The 20,503-nt window shown below is 40.0% G+C and overlaps 1 protein-coding gene across 1 annotated transcript; it reads left to right on the top strand.

Annotated features, from left to right (window-relative positions):
- The first annotated feature begins 3,569 nt into the window (after positions 1-3,569).
- tbx4 (T-box transcription factor 4) lies at positions 3,570-18,745 on the top strand. The gene is made up of 8 exons (XM_060898082.1): positions 3,570-3,704; positions 3,960-4,054; positions 8,149-8,268; positions 9,444-9,591; positions 17,180-17,332; positions 17,473-17,561; positions 17,677-17,912; positions 18,075-18,745. Exons 1-8 carry the CDS (start codon positions 3,570-3,572, stop codon positions 18,743-18,745), a joined length of 1,647 nt encoding a protein of 548 aa, XP_060754065.1.
- The last annotated feature ends 1,758 nt before the right edge of the window (positions 18,746-20,503 follow it).

Raw genomic sequence — 20,503 nt, 5'->3', positions numbered from 1 at the left:
GAGAGAGAGGGAGGGGGAGAGCGCATGAGAGAGCCCTGTAATTCACCCCACTGTCTTAACAAATCAAGCTCTTCAGGATAGTCCTCTTTGTGTATTCTCAAGAAAACACTGCGTTCAAACTCAAAACCTCCAGTGCATCTGCTGCTGCTGAGCTCAGAACCTTCATTCCGGGGGAATATCGGTGTGTTTTTGGTGAACTGAGTATTTGCGCAAGAACCGTTAGATCCATCGCCTTGACGCAGACAGGAGATGCTGAGCAGACAGCGCGGGCACTAACCCGGACGTAACTTCCTGCCGAATCGCACCGAGGACTCGCTCCTGCTTTCTGCAAGGAGATGGAGGAGCAATTCAGCACCTAATAGCCGATTTAATGAGGTAATATTTATAATACCACTTATAGGCACGAATAAATATCAGGCTTTAGAACCCAGATCTTAAAAATAAAACCACAACACAGTCTTCAGAGTTCACTCAGCTAGATTGGATGTATCTGATCTTATCCTGCTTTTTTTTTTTAATATCAAATATTACTTCTGCATGAAAAAGTAAAACGTTAGATGGTGTTGAAACAGGGGTCAGTAATTACTTGGAACTGGTATCAGAGCTTCAGGCCTGTTCAGGGTTCTGCCTCCATCTCAGCTGGTGTGGTGTGTAAAAAATACACACAGCCTCAGTAGAGATATGAACATGACTCGGGCCTGCATCATGTCTAACAGTTTAAATCGTTTAAAAAGTGTTCAAATGTAAAAAAAAAAAAAAAAAAAAAATATGTGTAAAGAATCAATAATCAGAGAGCTTCTGATCAGTAAAAGTGAAATGCTGGATTAAAAAGGCCTACAGGAATATTTTATGAATACAATATTTATAAAATATTCAATAAAAGTTTATCGTTGATCTGTTTCAATAAAGATATTCAAGATATGCATGTCGCTTTATTCAGTGGCATTAGACATCCATAAGATTTGACTGAGTGACTTTATCCAGCATGACTACAGCACATCAAGTGACCATAAGCTGCTTTGCTTAAATTAAATAATTAATAGTGTTAAATAGATAGTGTTACTTTTTATTAAACAGCCTATTTGTTGTATTTTACATTACATTCTGTGTACAGAAATAAACTGGGTCTATTCGTGGATTTTTGTTGTTGTTGTTGTTGTTGCTTAAACAGACCTTTATTTCCATTCCACTCACTAACACTGCGTTATAAAGTGTATGAAGTTTGTCTTTACTAAAGGTTAGACAGAATTACAAGTTTTATTTCAGAAATATCAGTCAGCATAACAATTTAAATCCACAAAATGGATAAATAAATACGAGAGCAATGCAATTTAATATGTTATTGATGATGAACAAAACAGCCAAAAAGACTATGCATGTTTATTATCACCACTAACCCACAGAAAACTGTGTTACTAAATTATTAATAGTAATTTTTCAGTAGCTAATAAGTTTAGGTCTATGATGCATTGATTAACATTTAATTAGTTACCAGATACCCATAGCAGAAATCTGTCCTGCTTTTAATAGACCTGATGTGAGATTTTTTTTCTAATATATTTGCCAGCAATAATGAAAAGGTGAACATACTGACCATGGAATTGGCAGCGCTTTTATTTATTTATTTTTAAACCATTTTGCATTCTTTTTACCATATTAGCAACAAGTGAAATATGAACAATTTCAGCCCAGGGTCATTAAAGCTCACTGTTCTGTATTCACAACGTGAGATGAAGGAAGGTGGTGCCCATACAGTCATATTCATATACACCAATAACTGGCAAAAATATACAATCCATTTACTCACACTGGATGGGAACTTTGATGCTTGGTTCTATTAGGACTCGGTGTCCTTTTGAGCCTAAAGCACATCACAGGGAACGAGAGCTACAGTACAAGATGGCAGGTCAGATGTAAATTTATGAGGGCTGTCTCAAGAACATGTACGTGAATATTTACCTGTATTATTCAGCCAAAGCCAGACCTGGAATGAAAGCCTCAAACAGCCTGAAAATCATCCCCTGTTCCTGTCGACCACAAACACAAACACATTTCAGTTTTTCAAAATTACAACCAACTATACCAACATCAATCAAGAACAAAATGGTAGTGATACTCAATTTTAGCACCTCCGGAAAAGAGGTGCAGTGCAAATTTGGCTATCTCTCAGGACTTTGGACTATAGGTTCTCCAAACCCAGTGTGTAAAAAGCAGTATCTTCCAAGAATAGTTTAACGGATTATATGTCTAGAGTGACAGCGATATAAACACAGCTCTCGCTCACTGGGCTTAGTTAAACAGTGTAAGTGAAAGGCACATTTTGGACTGGAAAAGTCAACGGCTGACTTGCTGCAGCTTCACTGTGGCTGTCAGACCTTATCTTTATTAGCCGCTGCAAATGTCTGCCCAAGTTTACATGGAATCCTGCTCCTCTCCTTTTATCTGAAGGGTGTACACTCACACTGTTTATAGGTGTGAGATTAGAGGGAAAAAAGGGCACAGGGCTTCAGGACATGACTGGTTGGCTAGTTGGAATAGGCAACACAGGGACAACAGGCTATGGCGATAACGTCACTATAAACTGTACCTTTCATGATGTTTGTATGAGCATTGAAGGGTCGTGGGAGAAGGGGTTCAGATGGTGACCTCTGTTAATGGAATCAGCAGTGTTTAGGCCTCCTTACATAAAACTGTGCTGTAATGTTGGAAATATAAATATTTAGGCAGGCAATACTTTAAGAACAAATGGATCTCAACCTTTTCCATGAAATTAAGAGGACAGGTCATATTATGACATTTTCTCTTTGGAATGTAAATGTTAATCAATTTTTAGCATTCATGGTGTGTACTGTATAATATCACTACACTCTCAAGGACAAAAATAGCGGCCATTCATCATCAGCTCATGTTTCCATTGAAACATCACAGGTACCCTTTATCAATAAGTTGATTTCGAAAATCATATGTAAAATAAATAATAGTTACTTAAATTTAAATTAATAGTCAATAGTTACATATTAGCTAAATCTCATGTAAATATTTCATACCATTATTAATATTTGAATTGCATTATTCACAATTCACAAATAATGTTAGTAAATTTTAGTATGTGCGTGTTTTATAATATTATAATAATAAAAAATAAAAGCTTTTTTATTAGATTTAAAATCTTGTCTCAGATTTACATTTTTAAGTGCTATAAATTATTTATTCAGTTTACTAAACCTGTAAGTGAGAATAATGGATATGAGAAGATGTCGCCCTGTCATGCCAAACTGAATCAGTTAAATCTTAGTTAAACAGTGTTAAGTTAGTTAAACAAACCCTTTTAAATCAATATCTTATACCAGTAATGGAAATAAACAGTAATTAAATTTAGACTAAATTATTATCATTACTAATTATTCATAATTATTTGTATATATTGTATACACTGAAAGCAACAATATTAGATCATTGATGAACCATATGTTATTTAAAGTATTTTTTAAAGGCGTTTTATAATATTGACACAGAATTAAACATTTTAATAATACTCATTCAGAACATTTCTTTTTACTTTTTCAGAGATGCTCCAAGAAAAGGCCTCAGCTGTGGCTGATGAAGGTGTGACTGTGGCACAGTCTAGTGAGCTTGCTACGGACTCCTCACATCTGGGCTTGCCCGTGGCCCCGAGCATCCACCACAACAATGAAGTCGACCAGGTAAAACGATGCCTGATGGTTTGACACTCTTTAGACTGCCTTGATACTGAAAAAAGTGACATTATTTTGATAAGAGTGAGCAAAACTACAAAAGTGAGCATACTATCATTTTTCATGAATTTAGTAATAGAGTAAGGAAACAAATTTAAAGTTGCATTTCTTTGCAAATAAAGTAAAATCAAATTATTTTTAATGCAATAACCTGAAAGCCGAGTGCTGTCCTACTCTTTCTATCTTTTTTTTTTGTGCATGAAGAACATCGAGAACATCAAAGTAGTTCTTCATGAGAGGGAACTTTGGAAACGATTTCATGAGGCAGGAACAGAGATGATCATCACTAAAGCAGGCAGGTGAGTGAAAACCGAGTTACCTTTCACTAAAGTTCTGAGAAGGGGTATATGCAGGAACTATGATCATTATTTTATGGAAAGTTGCGTTGGGACAATATCTATTCTTAAAAGCACGATACAAAAATGTACTGAACTATTAGATCAAATTAAATATCAATGAGGAATCATTTATTCTAATATTTTAAAATATTTAACAGAAATCATCACTATATAAAGTATTTATAAAGTTTCATTCTACTGTAAAGCAAGGGGGAATTCCTCAGTCCATGAATGTTTAATTGGAAACACAAACGGCTGCCTTGTATTAGATTTAATGCACAGCGTGGATTAGGAGCAGGAGCTTGAGCATTAAACAGAGAATGAGTCAATGGTTTCTGCCAGTCATAACCTGCCATTTCTCAAAGTTTCTATGTGGGAAATGTATAAGGTCACCAAAAATTTTCTTTAACGCTGTACTCTTGTGAAAAACGGACCCTCCCTTATCCAGCTGATAGAGTGCACAACAATTCCTCTTTGAAGAGCTAAGCAGTGCACTGTCACACAGCTGCAATGGAGATTGTCTTCTCAGGCAGCATTTCCATGAGACATGAAGACATTTTCAACGCACTTTAGCATAAAATTTTCTACCCAGCTTGTTTTGATCAACGAAGACAAATGTTTGGTGCTTTTTTTTCTGATTAAGAACCATTTGTCATCTATTTGGTGAATTGTAATTATTAAGAGAAATCACCAACGTACCTCTGTGAATGCATCTTGTTACATAAACAGGGACTGTGATTTCATGCAGTAGGTCTCATCATAGTATTAAGTTACCAAGGGTGTCTGCGCTGTGTCTACGCTGTGTAATCTTTTGCTTTACTGGCTCATGCTGGCTGTTTCTGCACATTAACAATCAGTATTATTAGAGGGTAGTGTGGATGGCCACAGCAGCAGCAGCAGCAGCAGAAGAAGAATGATCCAGTTATGAGTAATATACACAGAAATAATAATAATAATAATCTTTATTTGCCAGGTATGTGAACACACACGAGGAATTTGACTCCGGTTTCACTTAGCTCTCTTAGTACAAACAGATAAAAAGCGTAGAAAAAAACAAAAAGCTATGTACATGTAGAAGGGTACAAAGCTTCTATGTACCCTATGTTGTGCAAGCTTCATTAAATATAAAAATGCTACATCTACATTAAATGATAAATATTAATTTTCAAATGAAGAAGGAAAAAAAGGAGATCTAACAGGGGACACTGATGCAATAAGAACTTCATGACTAGTGTTGATCACAGTAAATTATGTACAATAGACTGCTGGCTGAATTGAATTGAGTGTTGACTGCAGGTCAAGTGAAATTAAATATTTCCAACACAAGTTGTCTAAAGTAGAGACTTTATGGATTGTTGATCATTTTTCCCCGGTCTTTTAAGCAGCAAGACTATTTTTATGACATCATTATCATTTGAACCAACATGAGAAAATGTGTTTTTGTTAAAAAAAAAAAACCTGTTGAAAAATGCTAGAAAATCTGTAAAACAAATCAGTTTGTATGGCCTCAAGAGCATTGTACATAAAATCATACCAATTTCACTAAGTGCAAACAATACCGTGAAATCTAAAAGCTAGATTTTTAATTTACGGGAGTGTGGAATTTATACGACTATTACTTTTTTGATAATACTATCAAATGTTTTATAAGATATTTATCTGCAACATCTCATTTCATTTTTTAAATCTAATGGCTTCTTTGTGAATAAAGGCATCTGCTATATGAATAAATAAAAATATTTTAGCACATTCAGATAAGATGTTTTTCTGTGCCAAGAAAATGAAAAATACAGCATAATAGTGCATCAGTGAGTGAGAAAGCAGTCCACACCCATAGGGTGTCTATTCTACACAGATGAACTTTGGAAGAACTCCTCAGAGTGATTGTGAGTGGCTTGTTATTGCATGAGCTTGTCCAAGACTCCAGCATGTTCATGGCTGTTGAGAGTGAGAGCAGCCGGCCAGTGTGAGCCATCTCTTTGTACACACACCGTCAACGAGCGTGCTTGGGGGCACTGATCAGCGTCTCCCAGGCTCCAATGGGCCCCAGTGCTCCATCATCCCCATCTTTTTGATCTTTGCTTTGCTGCCGCTTCCCACAGACAGGATGGATCACTGGCAGAGCAGACGTGTGAGAGAAAGAGAGAGGGAACATGCTAAGAGAAACAGCTGGCAGTACGCGTATGCTGACACACTCCTTATCCTTTACCATTCCACACATGCACATTCTCATGTTGAGTGTAAAGAAGCCATGTCCATATAGAAACATTAAGCGAGAAAACGTCATAAATAGTAACAAAAATACTTTGTGATTATGGTTGGAGAAATTTGGAAGTTATACATGCAAGCTTGATTCTGACAAGCATGACCAAATTAACACTACAGTATCAGTCAACCAGCCTTTATTTGCATTCATTATAGGAAGTGACACAGAATTTAAAAAAAAAACGTTGCAGTGCAAGGAGACATTGAGAAGGGAAAGGACACTGGTAGCAGGCAGCTTCAGAGTACAGGCTTAGAGGGAGCTCTGTTTCCGATCGTCCTATGGCTTAAAGCACCTCCCTGGGATTACCCCATCCAGCTTGATATCCCTGATTGGATTTCAGCTCTGGACCAGACACAGAGCTTACCTTGGTCTGGACCAGACACTGATCTTACCTCACTGCAATCCCAGCGCTCGCTCTGGGTATTAGAGCTAATGTTATCTTGGCTGCCCTTCACATGCCACTCTTCAGCCATAGGCCTTTGAAGCTTTACTCCTGCACACAAAGTTGAGAGCTTGCACTTTTGCAGCCATTTATTTAGAATATAGAGACAGTTATAAATGTACGACTGCTGGTTGAACCTGTTGTCAAAGGAAGCCCCAGATAAACTGATGCTCTATGGTGGAACTTTTGGAGGCTAGTGACATGCGTGCTATATAAACTGCTTTCTTTTTTGAGCCACCATTAAAAAGCACTTAAGGTTTATATGGGTAATAGTTCCTTTTGCATCTTACTTTGATGCACATGGGATGAAATGAAGGGTTTTTTTTTCTTCCCAAGATGGGTCATGGAAGGTAGCTCCATTGATGCATTGTATAACTGGTAAGTTTGGTATATTAACATATTCTCTGTCATCCTGGCTTTTCTGGTGTCGCTACTATATTTCACAGAGCCGGTAGACCAACAAACTAGAACTGTAACTGTGAGATTTAATCATCTTCTGTGTCCTAGATGTAGAGTAGTTATTTGATCAATCGTGCTGCTTATTCCCCTATAAAGCTCTTCCTCTGATGTTCTTACATATAAAGAGTCACTTGGTGAAACCAAAGAGTCAGTATTCATTGCTGACGAGACACCTCTGAGTAGCAGTGATTTACATAAGGCTATTCAAAGATAAAATCAACTCCAGAGAGGATTCATAGGAAAGGATTTGATCTAGACAAATAGAAAAGATAAGTAAACTTATATGAATGTTCAGGGCGGCACGGTGGTGTAGTGGTTAGCGCTGTCGCCTCACAGCAAGAAGGTCCGGGTTCGAGCCCCGTGGCCGGCGAGGGCCTTTCTGTGTGGAGTTTGCATGTTCTCCCCGTGTCCGCGTGGATTTCCTCCGGGTGCTCCGGTTTCCCCCACAATCCAAAGACATGCAGGTTAGGTTAACTGGTGACTCTAAATTGACCGTAGGTGTGAATGTGAGTGTGAATGGTTGTCTGTGTCTATGTGTCAGCCCTGTGATGACCTGGCGACTTGTCCAGGGTGTACCCCGCCTTTCGCCCATAGTCAGCTGGGATAGGCTCCAGCTTGCCTGCGACCCTGTAGAAGGATAAAGCGGCTACAGATAATGAGATGAGATGAGATATGAATGTTCAAATAAAAGCAAGTGACATTAGAAAAAGTTTGCTGTTATGTGTAAGAGATAACATGGAAAGATACAAACCTAGGTGTGCACTGTATACTCCTTATATCAATTGGTATAAACTGTTGCAAGTAAAAAAAAAGAAAAAAAAGTTAAACTTCTTAGTGACTCTTTAATTTTCTCTAAATTAAAAAAAAATGTGTTTTTGCTGTGTCGAGGCGGATGTTCCCCAGCTACAAAGTAAAAGTCACAGGGATGAATCCAAAAACGAAGTACATCCTCCTAATCGACATTGTTCCAGCTGATGATCACCGTTACAAGTTCTGCGATAACAAGTGGTAAGTCAAGAACCCTTGACCCTTGAACCCAAACTGGCTAGAAATTAAGAAAAGTTTTACTCAACGCTTCAGTCCTTTTCGTACCGTAAGTTGTTGTAGAAATGTATTTGTGAACTTTAAAGCTGGCTGAACTGTAGCTTGCACCTCAAGGCAACCGAGTTCACTAACTAGTTTGCAAGGCTGCAGATTAGTGCATATAACCCTGTTTTAAGATGTCCACATTATTTATGTGTTTATCCTCTTGCCTTTGAAGAAGGAACCATGCATAAATCTCCTCTATGCTCACATCTGCAAACTTTGCATGAGTAGATCCATCAGTCTACATCAGATCTATCTTTAGCAAGGGACTTGATCATGGCACATCTGGTTTTTGTCACCTCTAGTGTCCCCATTACTTAATCGTAATGTAAAATCAGTGTGTTACAACTAAAGCGTTCCTATAAAAAAAAGTTCCTGTATCAGAATCTGGAGTGAAATGCTCATTAAAGGAACGCTGATTATCATACAACTTTACTGCGACACTGCTTAATGTCAGCTGTTGCTGGGAATTGTCATTAGCACATAGTCAATTATTCCAAGTTGCTGGCGAGCAGCCTGTCAAAACTAACAGGCTAAGAACAACAGAGTAATATATTTTGTCCTCTGTGCGACCCTGAACCTCTGGCAGTGCCACCAAAGCAAACCTTGAAATGTATGAACAATTGGCCCTATTGAATGAATAAAATACTGAATGCTCAAAAACAAAACCATTCTTTTCCATAAACTGCACATTCCTTCAGGAGAACCAACATTTTATGACCAACTTCGAGCAATGTGCAGGATAGACTGGGATTTCAGTCTTTGCCAATGTTGGTTCTGGAGTTCCTCAGCGACACCTTAGAGGCACATAATTAACAATGATGTTACAGTCAAAACAGCCACCCTGGTTTTGAGGAATTATTCCTCTAATGCTATGGACATAAGCATGACAATGATAAATCTATAATGTTGTCCTGAGTAGAAGACTTCCTTTGGCAGCCTATAGCAACGTGACACTGAAAAATTGTCTTTGCTGTAGACACAGCATGGTTGTAGTCCATCAGCAAGAGATTCCTGAAAATGAAACAGTGCTCTATTTGAAAGCCACAGCTTTGTGGTCTTGTCTAAAGTGCAGATAAAATCTTTCATTTCTTTAGGATGGTGGCTGGAAAAGCAGAGCCGGCCATGCCCGGGCGGCTCTACGTCCACCCTGACTCTCCTGCAACAGGAGCTCACTGGATGAGGCAGCTGGTCTCATTTCAGAAGCTAAAATTAACAAATAACCACCTGGACCCTTTTGGACATGTAAGTGTTTTCTAAAAATGTGCATTATTATAACACATTATTCCATTATTATAATGAAATATAATACATATAAAACAAATCACAGAAGTGCCAAAAAAAAATACTACACCTTCCACAGAAATAACACCATTGTGTTTCATCATTGAGAGGCAACGCATACAGTGAGTCCTTGCTATACTCCAGCCATTTGGTTTAATTTACATTATTTCATAACAATTCTCACTTCCTGTGATAATTTTAACATTATTTCTTAACTGCTTGATCTGTCTCCTCAAGAATAATGACAGAAAATTGTGAAGAAGGCCAAGTGGGAAATCAAATGAGTGCTTTTAGTGATATAGTGCAACAGGGAGTCAAAAAAGAAAGAAAAGATAAAAAAAAAAGCCAGTGACAGCGTGTTTTTGGGAGTCACATCTATCTCAATAATTTATCAGCCACATCAGTTACAGAAAGCTAGCATTAACCTTTGCATTCTTAGTGTGAATCGCTAAGGAATTTCCCCAGCTAATTTATAAACAGGGTTAGGGTCTCAGTAAGAGACAGTTTGTGTTAAAATAATGACTTCTATCACTTATTATATGCTGAAGAAATAAGCCAAGAGAGGGCATGTATTATAGTGATTTATCACAGGTAAGAGTGTTCCACCAGTACTGCATATACAGGTAGTCGTCGACTTACGATTGGTTACTACTGACCGGTCGTAAACCGATCTGGTCGTAAGTCGGCCTATCTTAAATGAACGCAAGTATGTTGTGATGTGTAATGATATTGTCTCATTATCTCTCTAGCCACTTTATCCTGTTCTACAGGGTCGCAGGCAAGCTGGAGCCTATCCCAGCTGACTACGGGCGAAAGGCGGGGTACACCCTGGACAAGTCGCCAGGTCATCACAGGGCTGACACAAAGACACAGACAACCATTCACACTCACATTCACACCTACGGTCAATTTAGAGTCACCAGTTAACCTAACCTGCATGTCTTTGGACTGTGGGGGAAACCGGAGCACCCAGAGGAAACCCACGCGGACACAGGGAGAACATGAAAACTCCGCACAGAAAGGCCCTCGTTGGCCACGGGGCTCGAACCCGGACCTTCTTGCTGTGAGGCGGCAGCGCTAACCACTACACCACTGTGCCGCCCCGTAATGATATTGTAATCATCTTAAAGTTTTATTTTATCAACATTTTCTTATTTCATTACCATGGCTCATTATTTGGTTTAAGTCAAACACTGCATACTACACTGTGTACAGTACAATTCGTTTAATATGTGCAAAACAAAAAATACGAAATACAGGTGTGAAAAATAGAAAACATTTTAGTTTGAAACATACCAAAATACAAATGTAAAACATAGCAAAATACAAAACTTAGTGACCGCTGGCATCACTGGTGCTTGGCTGTGGGTCGTCTACGTCATCATCAGCTGTTGCAGCGCTCGGGCTGGCGGGAGGATTTGCTCGTTTCATAAACCAGGAGCTGGGGCAGAAACTGTTGTACGTGGCGAGAGGCTGGATGCTCCCAGGAGCTGGGGCGGAAACCGTCGTACGCTCAGCTAGCTCAGCTGGGAAACACTTGCCAGTCATAACCAGACGGTCGTAAAGTCGATTGGTCGTAAGTTGCATAGGTCGTAAGTCGACGACTACCTGTATTGATCATCTCTTGGTTAACTATAAGATAGACTGGGGATTTTAAAAGAAGTGTTACAATTGCATTGTTATAAAATCTTAAGTGATGACCTGTGGTTATGGGACAAAATACTGTTAAGCAGTGAAAAAAGGCTTGACCATGGTCTTAGGTTTGTCTAATCAACAAAACAGATGAAACGTTGCCAGTTTAGACAGAAGGGAATACTGGATTTAGTCTACAACCACAAAACTTGCTCCATGCTTGCAGACAGAGGAAGGTGGAACAGAGGTATTTCATGTGAAGTTCATGTAATGGATTAAATTCAGATAGACTCAGATAAAGGGGAAGGGAGACCAGAACAGAGGTGAGGAGTGTGACCATGGCAGTGCTGCCCAGAGGGCCCTTGGATAGCTTGTCTGAAGCCATTACATCAGAAGCAAACTCATTAGATTCATAACCTGTCGGATTCATGCAGGCTTGGTCTGTCAGGATTAGTTGAGGGACTGGGAAGTGATAAGGGCGAGTAATGAGGCCAGTACGAGGCAGCTGAGCTGCATTAATGCCCACACCAGCAGGGATACACACAGCTTCTCATACTGTGAGCCACTGCAGCCTAGCTAGTACAGAGTACACAATCAGAAGAGACCACACCACATTCACTGCAGGACCCTGACAAAACAGTACAAACAGGAAATAGGCTTTCAACAATTTGTCACAACTTTGGAAAAATGGAATTTACTGTATTATTACATGGAACAAGTAGGTAACATAAGCAGCATATACAGTCCCCTCCAAAAGCACTGGAATGGCAGGGCCAGTTCTTTTGGTTTTGCTATATTGGGCTTGAGATCAAAAGATGAATATGAAATGATAGATTGGAATTTTAACATTTAAATATCAGTAAATATTGGTGGTGTAGTTGTTAACACTGTCGCCTTACAGCAAGAAGGTTCTGGGTTTGAACCCCAAGGCTGATGGAGGCCTTTTGGTGTGGAGTTTGCATATCCTCCCCATGCCTATGTAGGTATCCTCCAGGTGCTCTGGTTTCCCCCGCAGATCAAAGATTAGGTAAAATACCCAACCTCTGGGGTTGTACAAGACAGTGCATACTTAGTGCCGGTCCCAAGCCTGGATAGATTGGGGAGGGTTGTGTCAGGAATTGTCAAATATGCAGAACAGATCTGCTGTGGTGACCCCTAATGGGAGCAGCCAGAAGAAGAAATATCAGCATCCCCTGATATATCATCTAGATATGTTTAAAAAACAAACTTTTTTTTTCTCAGACCACCCAATTTGTAGGTGATCAGAATTATTGGAACAGACAGTCTTAAAGTAAAGTCATCGTCATCATCACTGCTGAACCCGATCCGGGCTTGAGGCAAACCATGTTTGGTTGACTTGGCCAGAATTGCAGGAGTAGGATGGCCAGTTCCTTTCTGCGCGCGCGCACACGCGCACACACACCTATAGGCAATTTAGAGTAGCCAGTTAACCTACTCTAACCTTTGGACTGTGGGAGGAAACCCACGCAGACACAGGGAGAACATGCAAACTCCACACAGAAATGCCCCCCGTTGGACACTGGGCTCAAACCCAGAACCTTCTTGCTGTGAGGTGACACCATGCCACCCTAAAGTAAATTAAATTACACTTAATATTTTGCTGCATGGGTGGCACGGTGGCGGCACGGTGGTGTAGTGGTTAGCACTGTTGCCTCACAGCAAGAAGGTCCGGGTTCGAGCCCCGTGGCCAGCGAGGGCCTTTCTGTGTGGAGTTTGCATGTTCTCCCCGTGTCCGCGTGGGTTTCCTCTGGGTGCTCCGGTTTCCCCCACAGTCCAAAGACATGCAGGTTAGGTTAACTGGCGACTCTAAATTGACCGTAGGTGTGAATGTGAGTGTGAATGGTTGTCTGTGTCTATGTGTCAGCCCTGTGATGACCTGGCGACTTGTCCAGGGTGTACCCTGCCTTTCGCCCATAGTCAGCTGGGATAGGCTCCAGCTTGCCTGCGACCCTGTAGAAGGATAAAGCGGCTAGAGATAATGAGATGAGATGAGATTTTGCTGCATGGGTGGCACGGTGGCGGCACGGTGGTGTAGTGGTTAGCACTGTTGCAGTGGTTAGCACTGTTGCCTCACAGCAAGAAGGTCCGGGTTCGAGCCCCGTGGCCGGCGAGGGCCTTTCTGTGCAGAGTTTGCATGTTCTCCCCGTGTCCGTGTGGGTTTCCTCTGGGTGCTCCGGTTTCCCCCACAGTCCAAAGACATGCAGGTTAGGTTAACTGGCGACTCTAAATTGACCGTAGGTGTGAATGTGAGTGTGAATGGTTGTCTGTGTCTATGTGTCAGTCCTGTGATGACCTGGCGACTTGTCCAGGGTGTACCCCGCCTTTCGCCCGTAGTCAGCTGGGATAGGCTCCAGCTTGCCTGCGACCCTGTAGAACAGGATAAAGCGGCTAGAGATGGGTGGCACGGTGGTGTAGTGGTTAGCGCTGTCGCCTCACAGCAAGAAGGTCCGGGTTCGAGCCCCGTGGCTGGCAAGGGCCTTTCTGTGCAGAATTTGCATGTTCTCCCCGTGTCCACGTGGGTTTCCTCCAGGTGCTCCGGTTTCCCCCACAGTCCAAAGACATGCAGGTTAGGTTAACTGGTGACTCTAAATTGACCGTAGGTGTGAATGAGAGTGTGAATGGTTTTCTGTGTCTATGTGTCAGCCCTGTGATGACCTGGCGACTTGTCCAGGGTGTACCCCGGCTTTCGCCCGTAGTCAGCTGGGATAGGCTCCAGCTTGCCTGCGACCCTGTAGAACAGGATAAAGCGGCTACAGATAATGAGATGAGATTTTGCTGCATATCTCTTGATTGCAAAAACTGCAACATGCCACTGACATCACCAAACTTGCATTCTTCATTTGTGAAGTTTTTCCAAGCTTGTACCACAGCTTCTTTCAATTGTTGCTTATTTTGGGAGTTTCTCCCTTCAGTCTCTTCTTCAAGAGGGGAAATGAGTGTTCAACTGGGTTAAAGTCTGGTGACCGGTCTGAAAGCTTACACTTTTCCCCACTGATGAAGTCCTTGTTACATTGATAGTGTTTTGAGTGTCTTGCTGCATGATGAAGTTTCACTCAATTAGATTGGATGTATTTCTCTGTAAATTAGCAGACAGTGTTTCTGTAGACTTCTGAATTCATTCTACTGCAAACATCATGAGTTACATCATCAATAAAAATTAGGGAGCCTGTTCCAGAAGCAGCCATGCAAGCCCAAGCCATGACACTACCTCCACCATGGTTGACAGATGACTGATATTTTGGATCATGAGCAAATCTTTTCTTTTTCCATACTTTTCATCACTTTGGTAGAGGTTAATCTTGGTTCCAGAACTTTTGTGGCTCATCTCTGTATTTTTTTGTGAATTTCAAATTGGCCTTCTGATTCTTACTGCTGAGTGGCTTTCATCTTGTAGTATCGCCTCTATAATTCTGCTCCCAAACAATTCTTTGAACGGTGGATTGTGATACTTTCACCCCTGCCCTATGGATGCTTGTGCAACGACTTGATTTCCCCTTTTATCTCAGCTTCATAATGGCAACAAGCAATACCTGTCAGGTAAATGCTCCACTATTTTTGATCACTTGAAAAGTTGCTGAGTTAAAACAAAATGTAAATATCAGGAAATGAAAGCTGAAATTCCGATCTATTGTCTAATATTCATCTTTTAATGTCAAACCCAAACGTCTTCAGTGTATAACAAAAACAAAAGAATCAGTCTTGCTATTCCAGTACTTTAAGAGGGTATTGTACTGTAGTTTAAGCACTGATACAAGCTCAAAATGGAAACCTGAAGCCAGATGAAAAGAGAAGGAGTAATCACAGAGACTTACCCAGGTTTGTCACTGCATCTCATGCTGCAACTTGTATCACATTATTACCTCAAGCCAGCAGGCCAAGGGTCACATGTCCACTGGCATGCTTGAGTCAATGAATTGGTTGCTACTGTCTGTTTTTGCAAGAGTGAGTGTGCGATTAGTAGGACACTCAGGTTGACCTAAGGTCACTCTCTACACACTAGATTTTGTGACTCATCTGAAGGGAAAATCTCAGGGAGTCTGTGTAATAAAAGTGATGACTTGACTTTGATGCTCATTGGCCCTGACACAGCTGTGCTGTGTTTGACCCTGAACTAACGCTCCAATGAGCATCCAACAAACGGCTCTTCTAAGCAGTCTGGTGCCAGAGTGGCCTACCACCTTTCACATCTGCGCACGCACACACACACTAATTAGATTACTTACAATGCAAAATAGTGCAAAAGAGCCTGGACATTCATTTATAGATCATTCAAAATTATATGGAACTATCAAATAGCTGTTTTCTATTGCACTTGATCATATATATAAATTTCAACATTACAGTGAAGTTTTCCTCACCATTACATTTTTATTGAACTTGTGGAGGTCATTTCTGAGTTTGAGTATATTTGAAACTCTTTGCTTGATATTTTACACAAATTCAAGTCAAAAACACATTTTGTAGAATTTATACAATTATACTAAATGCTGAACACAGCTAAATGGTGTTTAAAAAAAACATTTATTACCACAGCATACTGCAGAGAGGTGCCATGACAGTACGGGAGCAGAGCAGATACCATTCTAATTTCAACTTAAGTCACCACAAGTGGCTATAGTAATTCTCATTGGCCAGTATTGTGCGAGTGCACTGCCAAAAATTGAAAACTGAATTTGAGGAGCAAATTACTTAATACTAGTGAAATTATCTTGCTGCATGGACAGATATTTTTACTTGATAAGACATCTTAGAATCAATTGGTTGCAATCTAGAACTAGGTTTAATAATCTCAGAATTGGTGTCTTGTATTCTTCTAATCAGAAATGCTAGATCGTTTCAACTACACTACCGTTCAAAAGTTTGGGGTCACCCAGACAATTTTGTGTTTTCCATGAAAAGTCACACTTTTATTTACCACCATAAGTTGTAAAATGAATAGAAAATATAGTCAAGACATTTTTCTGGCCATTTTGAGCATTTAATCGACCCCACAAATGTGATTCTCCAGAAACTCAATCTGCTCAAAGGAAGGTCAGTTTTATAGCTTCTCTAAAGAGCTCAACTGTTTTCAGCTGCGCTAACATGATTGTACAAGGGTTTTCTAATCATCCATTAGCCTTCTGAGGCAATGAGCAAACACATTGTACCATTAGAACACTGGAGTGAAAGTTGCTGGAAATGGGCCTCTATACACCTATGGAGATATTGCACCAAAAACCACACATTTAGTAGAATTTAGCTACAGTAGAATAGTCATTTACCACATTAGCAATGTGTAGAGTGTATTTCTGATTAGTTTAAAGTGATCTTCATTGAAAAGAACAGTGCTTTTCTTTCAAAAATAAGGAAATTTCAAAGTGACCCCAAACTTTTGAACGGTAGTGTATTTTCAAGATATTTTCACTTGCTAAGACAATTTTTTGCAGTGTGAGGGTAAACAATGAAATGGTTGCCCCACGGAGAGCTGATTATTATTTTAATGACTATCCTAAATCACTGTACTACTAGTAACTAAGCTAAAACATCTTTAAGTATTTACATAACATTATTTATAAATAAAATTATACTGTTTATTATTGCGATAGCTAGGTAATTTCTGTACGTACCACAAATGAGCTGTTAATCAGTATTTATCACATAATTACAACATGCTTGACAACCACCTGTTATTTAAAATGTTATACATATAAAATCTTAATAATATTCCAATAACTGCTACATCATAACCTACAGGTGGAGTCCTACCCAGTGTAGAGTTTGTTCTAGCTACCCTTCCAACTTGCAGTGATAACACTATACCTCACAGTCTGTCATATATGAATGATCAAGAGCCACAAAAATTAACACTCTACTCTTTATTTAGGTTACACTTATGACAATGTATTTCTACTCCCAGATCATCCTGAACTCTATGCACAAATACCAGCCCAGGTTGCACATCGTCAAAGCGGATGAGAACAATGCCTTTGGTTCGAAGAACACGGCCTACTGCACCCATGTGTTTCATGAAACCTCATTTATCTCCGTGACATCCTATCAAAACCATAAGGTAAACACTACGTAGGTCACATTCAAAATCACAGGGCAAAGGATATCAAAAACATGCACCAGATGTTAACTTGATGTGATGCATAATTACGTCCCAAATAAAAAAAGTTATATGAGTCTGAAGCCATCTTGTTTTTGTAGATTACCCAGTTAAAGATTGAGAACAATCCCTTTGCCAAAGGTTTTCGTGGTAGTGATGAAGGAGACCTCCGAGTGTCCAGACTCCAGGGGTGGGTACATTAAAAATAATTAAAAAAACCCTGACATACCAGTGAATAAAATGTACAAATAGAATAAAAATAACCCTATATAAATATGTTTCTGAATTTGAATACATGTTTCCAGGAAAGACTATCCAGTGATTTCCAAAAACATGGCACGGCAACGACTTATCACATCACACACCCATCTGGCTGGAAAGTTCAGTGCAGGGGTCCTGAGTGGCCACCCGCAAGTCCACTCTCATTATCAGTATGATAGTGGGGTTGCGCTATCCAGTTCTGACCCACAGGAGCCTTTATCCAACCCATTTCCTTCTGGCAGAGAGTCCAGTCTGCTTTATCATTGCTTCAAGCATAGAGGTACTACAGTATATTGTTTGGTAAAATGTGTTATATATTTTTAGCAGTATGGAGATACAGTATATTTCACTATTAGTTCACTGCCAGGTTCTTCCAAACGTTAATACACATTTAAAAAAAATAATTTTGTAATCTCTGTGTCTTAATTGCCCCTATTTCTAGATAACAACAGGCATTTGGAGCTAGGCTGTAAGCGACCCTACCTTGACGCGGCACCCTCGGCTGTTTCAGAGGAGCACTACTTCCGCTCCCCTTCCTCCTATGAACCCTCTTTACTGTCTCACCCATACTGTGGTGACACACTGGGCTCTAGAGAGGCCTGCATGTATGAAGGTATGGATGGTGAGGCTGGAGCCTTAGGTGTAGCCGGTACTGAGGACATGCCTCCACCCTCCCTGAACTGCAACATGTGGGCATCAGTGCAGCCATATCCTCGCTATGGTATGCAGACTGTTGAGGCTGTGCCCTACCAGTCCTTCAGTGCTCACTTAACAAGCACAGCCAACACTGCATCCATCGTCTCCCACCACTCGGTATCTATGCAACGGCCACAGCCTGCACCTCAGGTTCCAGACCTGGTGTCTTTTGGTACACAGAGGGCTTTGCCATCAGTACAGTCTTCCTCTTCTTCTTCTTCCTCCTCCCCTTCTGGTGCTTCCTCGTGTGACAGATCAGCCCATCTGCCACTGTACCACAGGAAGCCTGGGTCACCTCTGAGAGTCCACAGGGATTTCTCAGCCTACCCCGCCCAAAGCCCAACATCATCGAGAGAGCCGGTGTACCAGTATCAGATGGGCCTCAGCAGCATAGGGTCCCACTGGACTGATAGCTAAGACAATAACACTATTGCATTGTTTTGTCTGATGTTTGTCTGTCACCTTAGAGTCACACACTGTCTCTAAGAACCCCAAAGAGATTATTTTTCTAAATAGCAATTTTTCCAAATTGCCAAGTTAATATGCAAGTATCATACTGATATAATAAGTGCAGAATTTGTAAATGTACAAAACTGTTCAAAGGTTTGGAGGCACCAGTCATACTTTATTTTAAATTCATTATTTCATCCCCCACATATACAATTTATACAAACTGGATTTAAATAATACAAGCCAGAAAATAAGCTGGTTTGTTTCATTTTTAAAGTATTCTGAAAAAACACATTATTAAATACTAAGTAATATACGGCAACTATATTGTATATGTGTAGCAATTTCTCCATAAAGCCTGCCTTGGGATTTGATCTCCATTTTTCAAATATATGGTATTCTGGATTTTAATTTTGTTTGTAATATATATATATTGATGCCATACAGTTGTCGATCATGCTGACACATCAGCAAATGATCCTATCTTGTTTTACAACCTCTGGCAAATGATTTCAAACCTATGAAGGCGCATATTACTAGCTTCACTTTATAACCCCAGTTCCAAAAATGTTGGGACACTGTGTAAAACAAATAAAAAACAGAATGTGAAGATTTGCAAATCATAGAAACCCTATATTTCATTGAAAATAATACAAAGACAACATATCAAATATTGAAACTGAGAAATTTTATTGTTTTTTGAAAAATATATGCTCATTTTGAATTTGATGTCAGCAACATGTTTCACAAAAGTTGGGACAGGGGCAACAAAAGACTGAAAAAGTTGTGCAGTGCTTAAAAAAAAAAATCCTAATTAGTTTAATTGGCAACAGGTCAGTAACATGACTGAGTATAAAAAGAGCATCCCAGAGAGGCGGAGTCTCTCAGAAGTAAAGATGGGGATGAGTTCACTGCTCTGTGAAAGACTGCGTGGGCAAACAGTGCAACAATTTAAGAATAATGTTCCTCAATGTAAAATTGCAAAGAATTTAGGGATCACATCATCTATGGTACATAATATGAAAAGCCTCAGAGAATCTGGAGAAATCTCTGTATGCAAGAGACAATGCTGAAAACTGACACTGGATGCCTGTGATCTTCAGGCCCTCAGGTGACACTGCATTAAAAGCAGAAACGTCTGTAGTGGAAATCACTGTATGGGCTCAGGAACATTTCAGAAAACCATTGTCTGTGAAAACAGTTCATTACTGCATCCATAAATGCAAGTTAAAAACATACAGTGGTGCTTGAAAGTTTGTGAACCCTTTAGAATTGTCTATATTTCTGCATAAATTACCTAAAACATCATCAGATTTTCACACAAGTCCTAAAAGTAGACAAAGAGAACCAAGTTAAACAAATGAGACAAAAATATTATACTTGGTTATTTATTTATTGAGGAAAATGATCCAATATTACATATGTGAGTAGCAAAAGTATGTGAACCTTTGCTTTCAGTATCTGGTGTGACCCCCTTGTGCAGCAATAACTGCAACTAAATGTTTCCGGTAACTGTTGATCAGTCCTGCACACCGGCTTGGAGGAATTTTAGCCCATTCCTCCGTACAGAACAGCTTAAACTCTGGGATGTTGGTGGGTTTCCTCACATGAACTGCTCGCTTCAGGTCCTTCCACAACATTTCGATTGGATTAAGGTCAGGACTTTGACTTGGCCATTCCAAAATATTAACTTTATTCTTCTTTAACCATTCTTTGGTAGAATGA

Source organism: Neoarius graeffei, chromosome 17 (assembly GCF_027579695.1).
Source record: "Neoarius graeffei isolate fNeoGra1 chromosome 17, fNeoGra1.pri, whole genome shotgun sequence".
Classification (NCBI taxonomy): Eukaryota; Metazoa; Chordata; class Actinopteri; order Siluriformes; family Ariidae; genus Neoarius; species Neoarius graeffei.
This window is presented reverse-complemented; position numbering and strand designations above follow the sequence as displayed.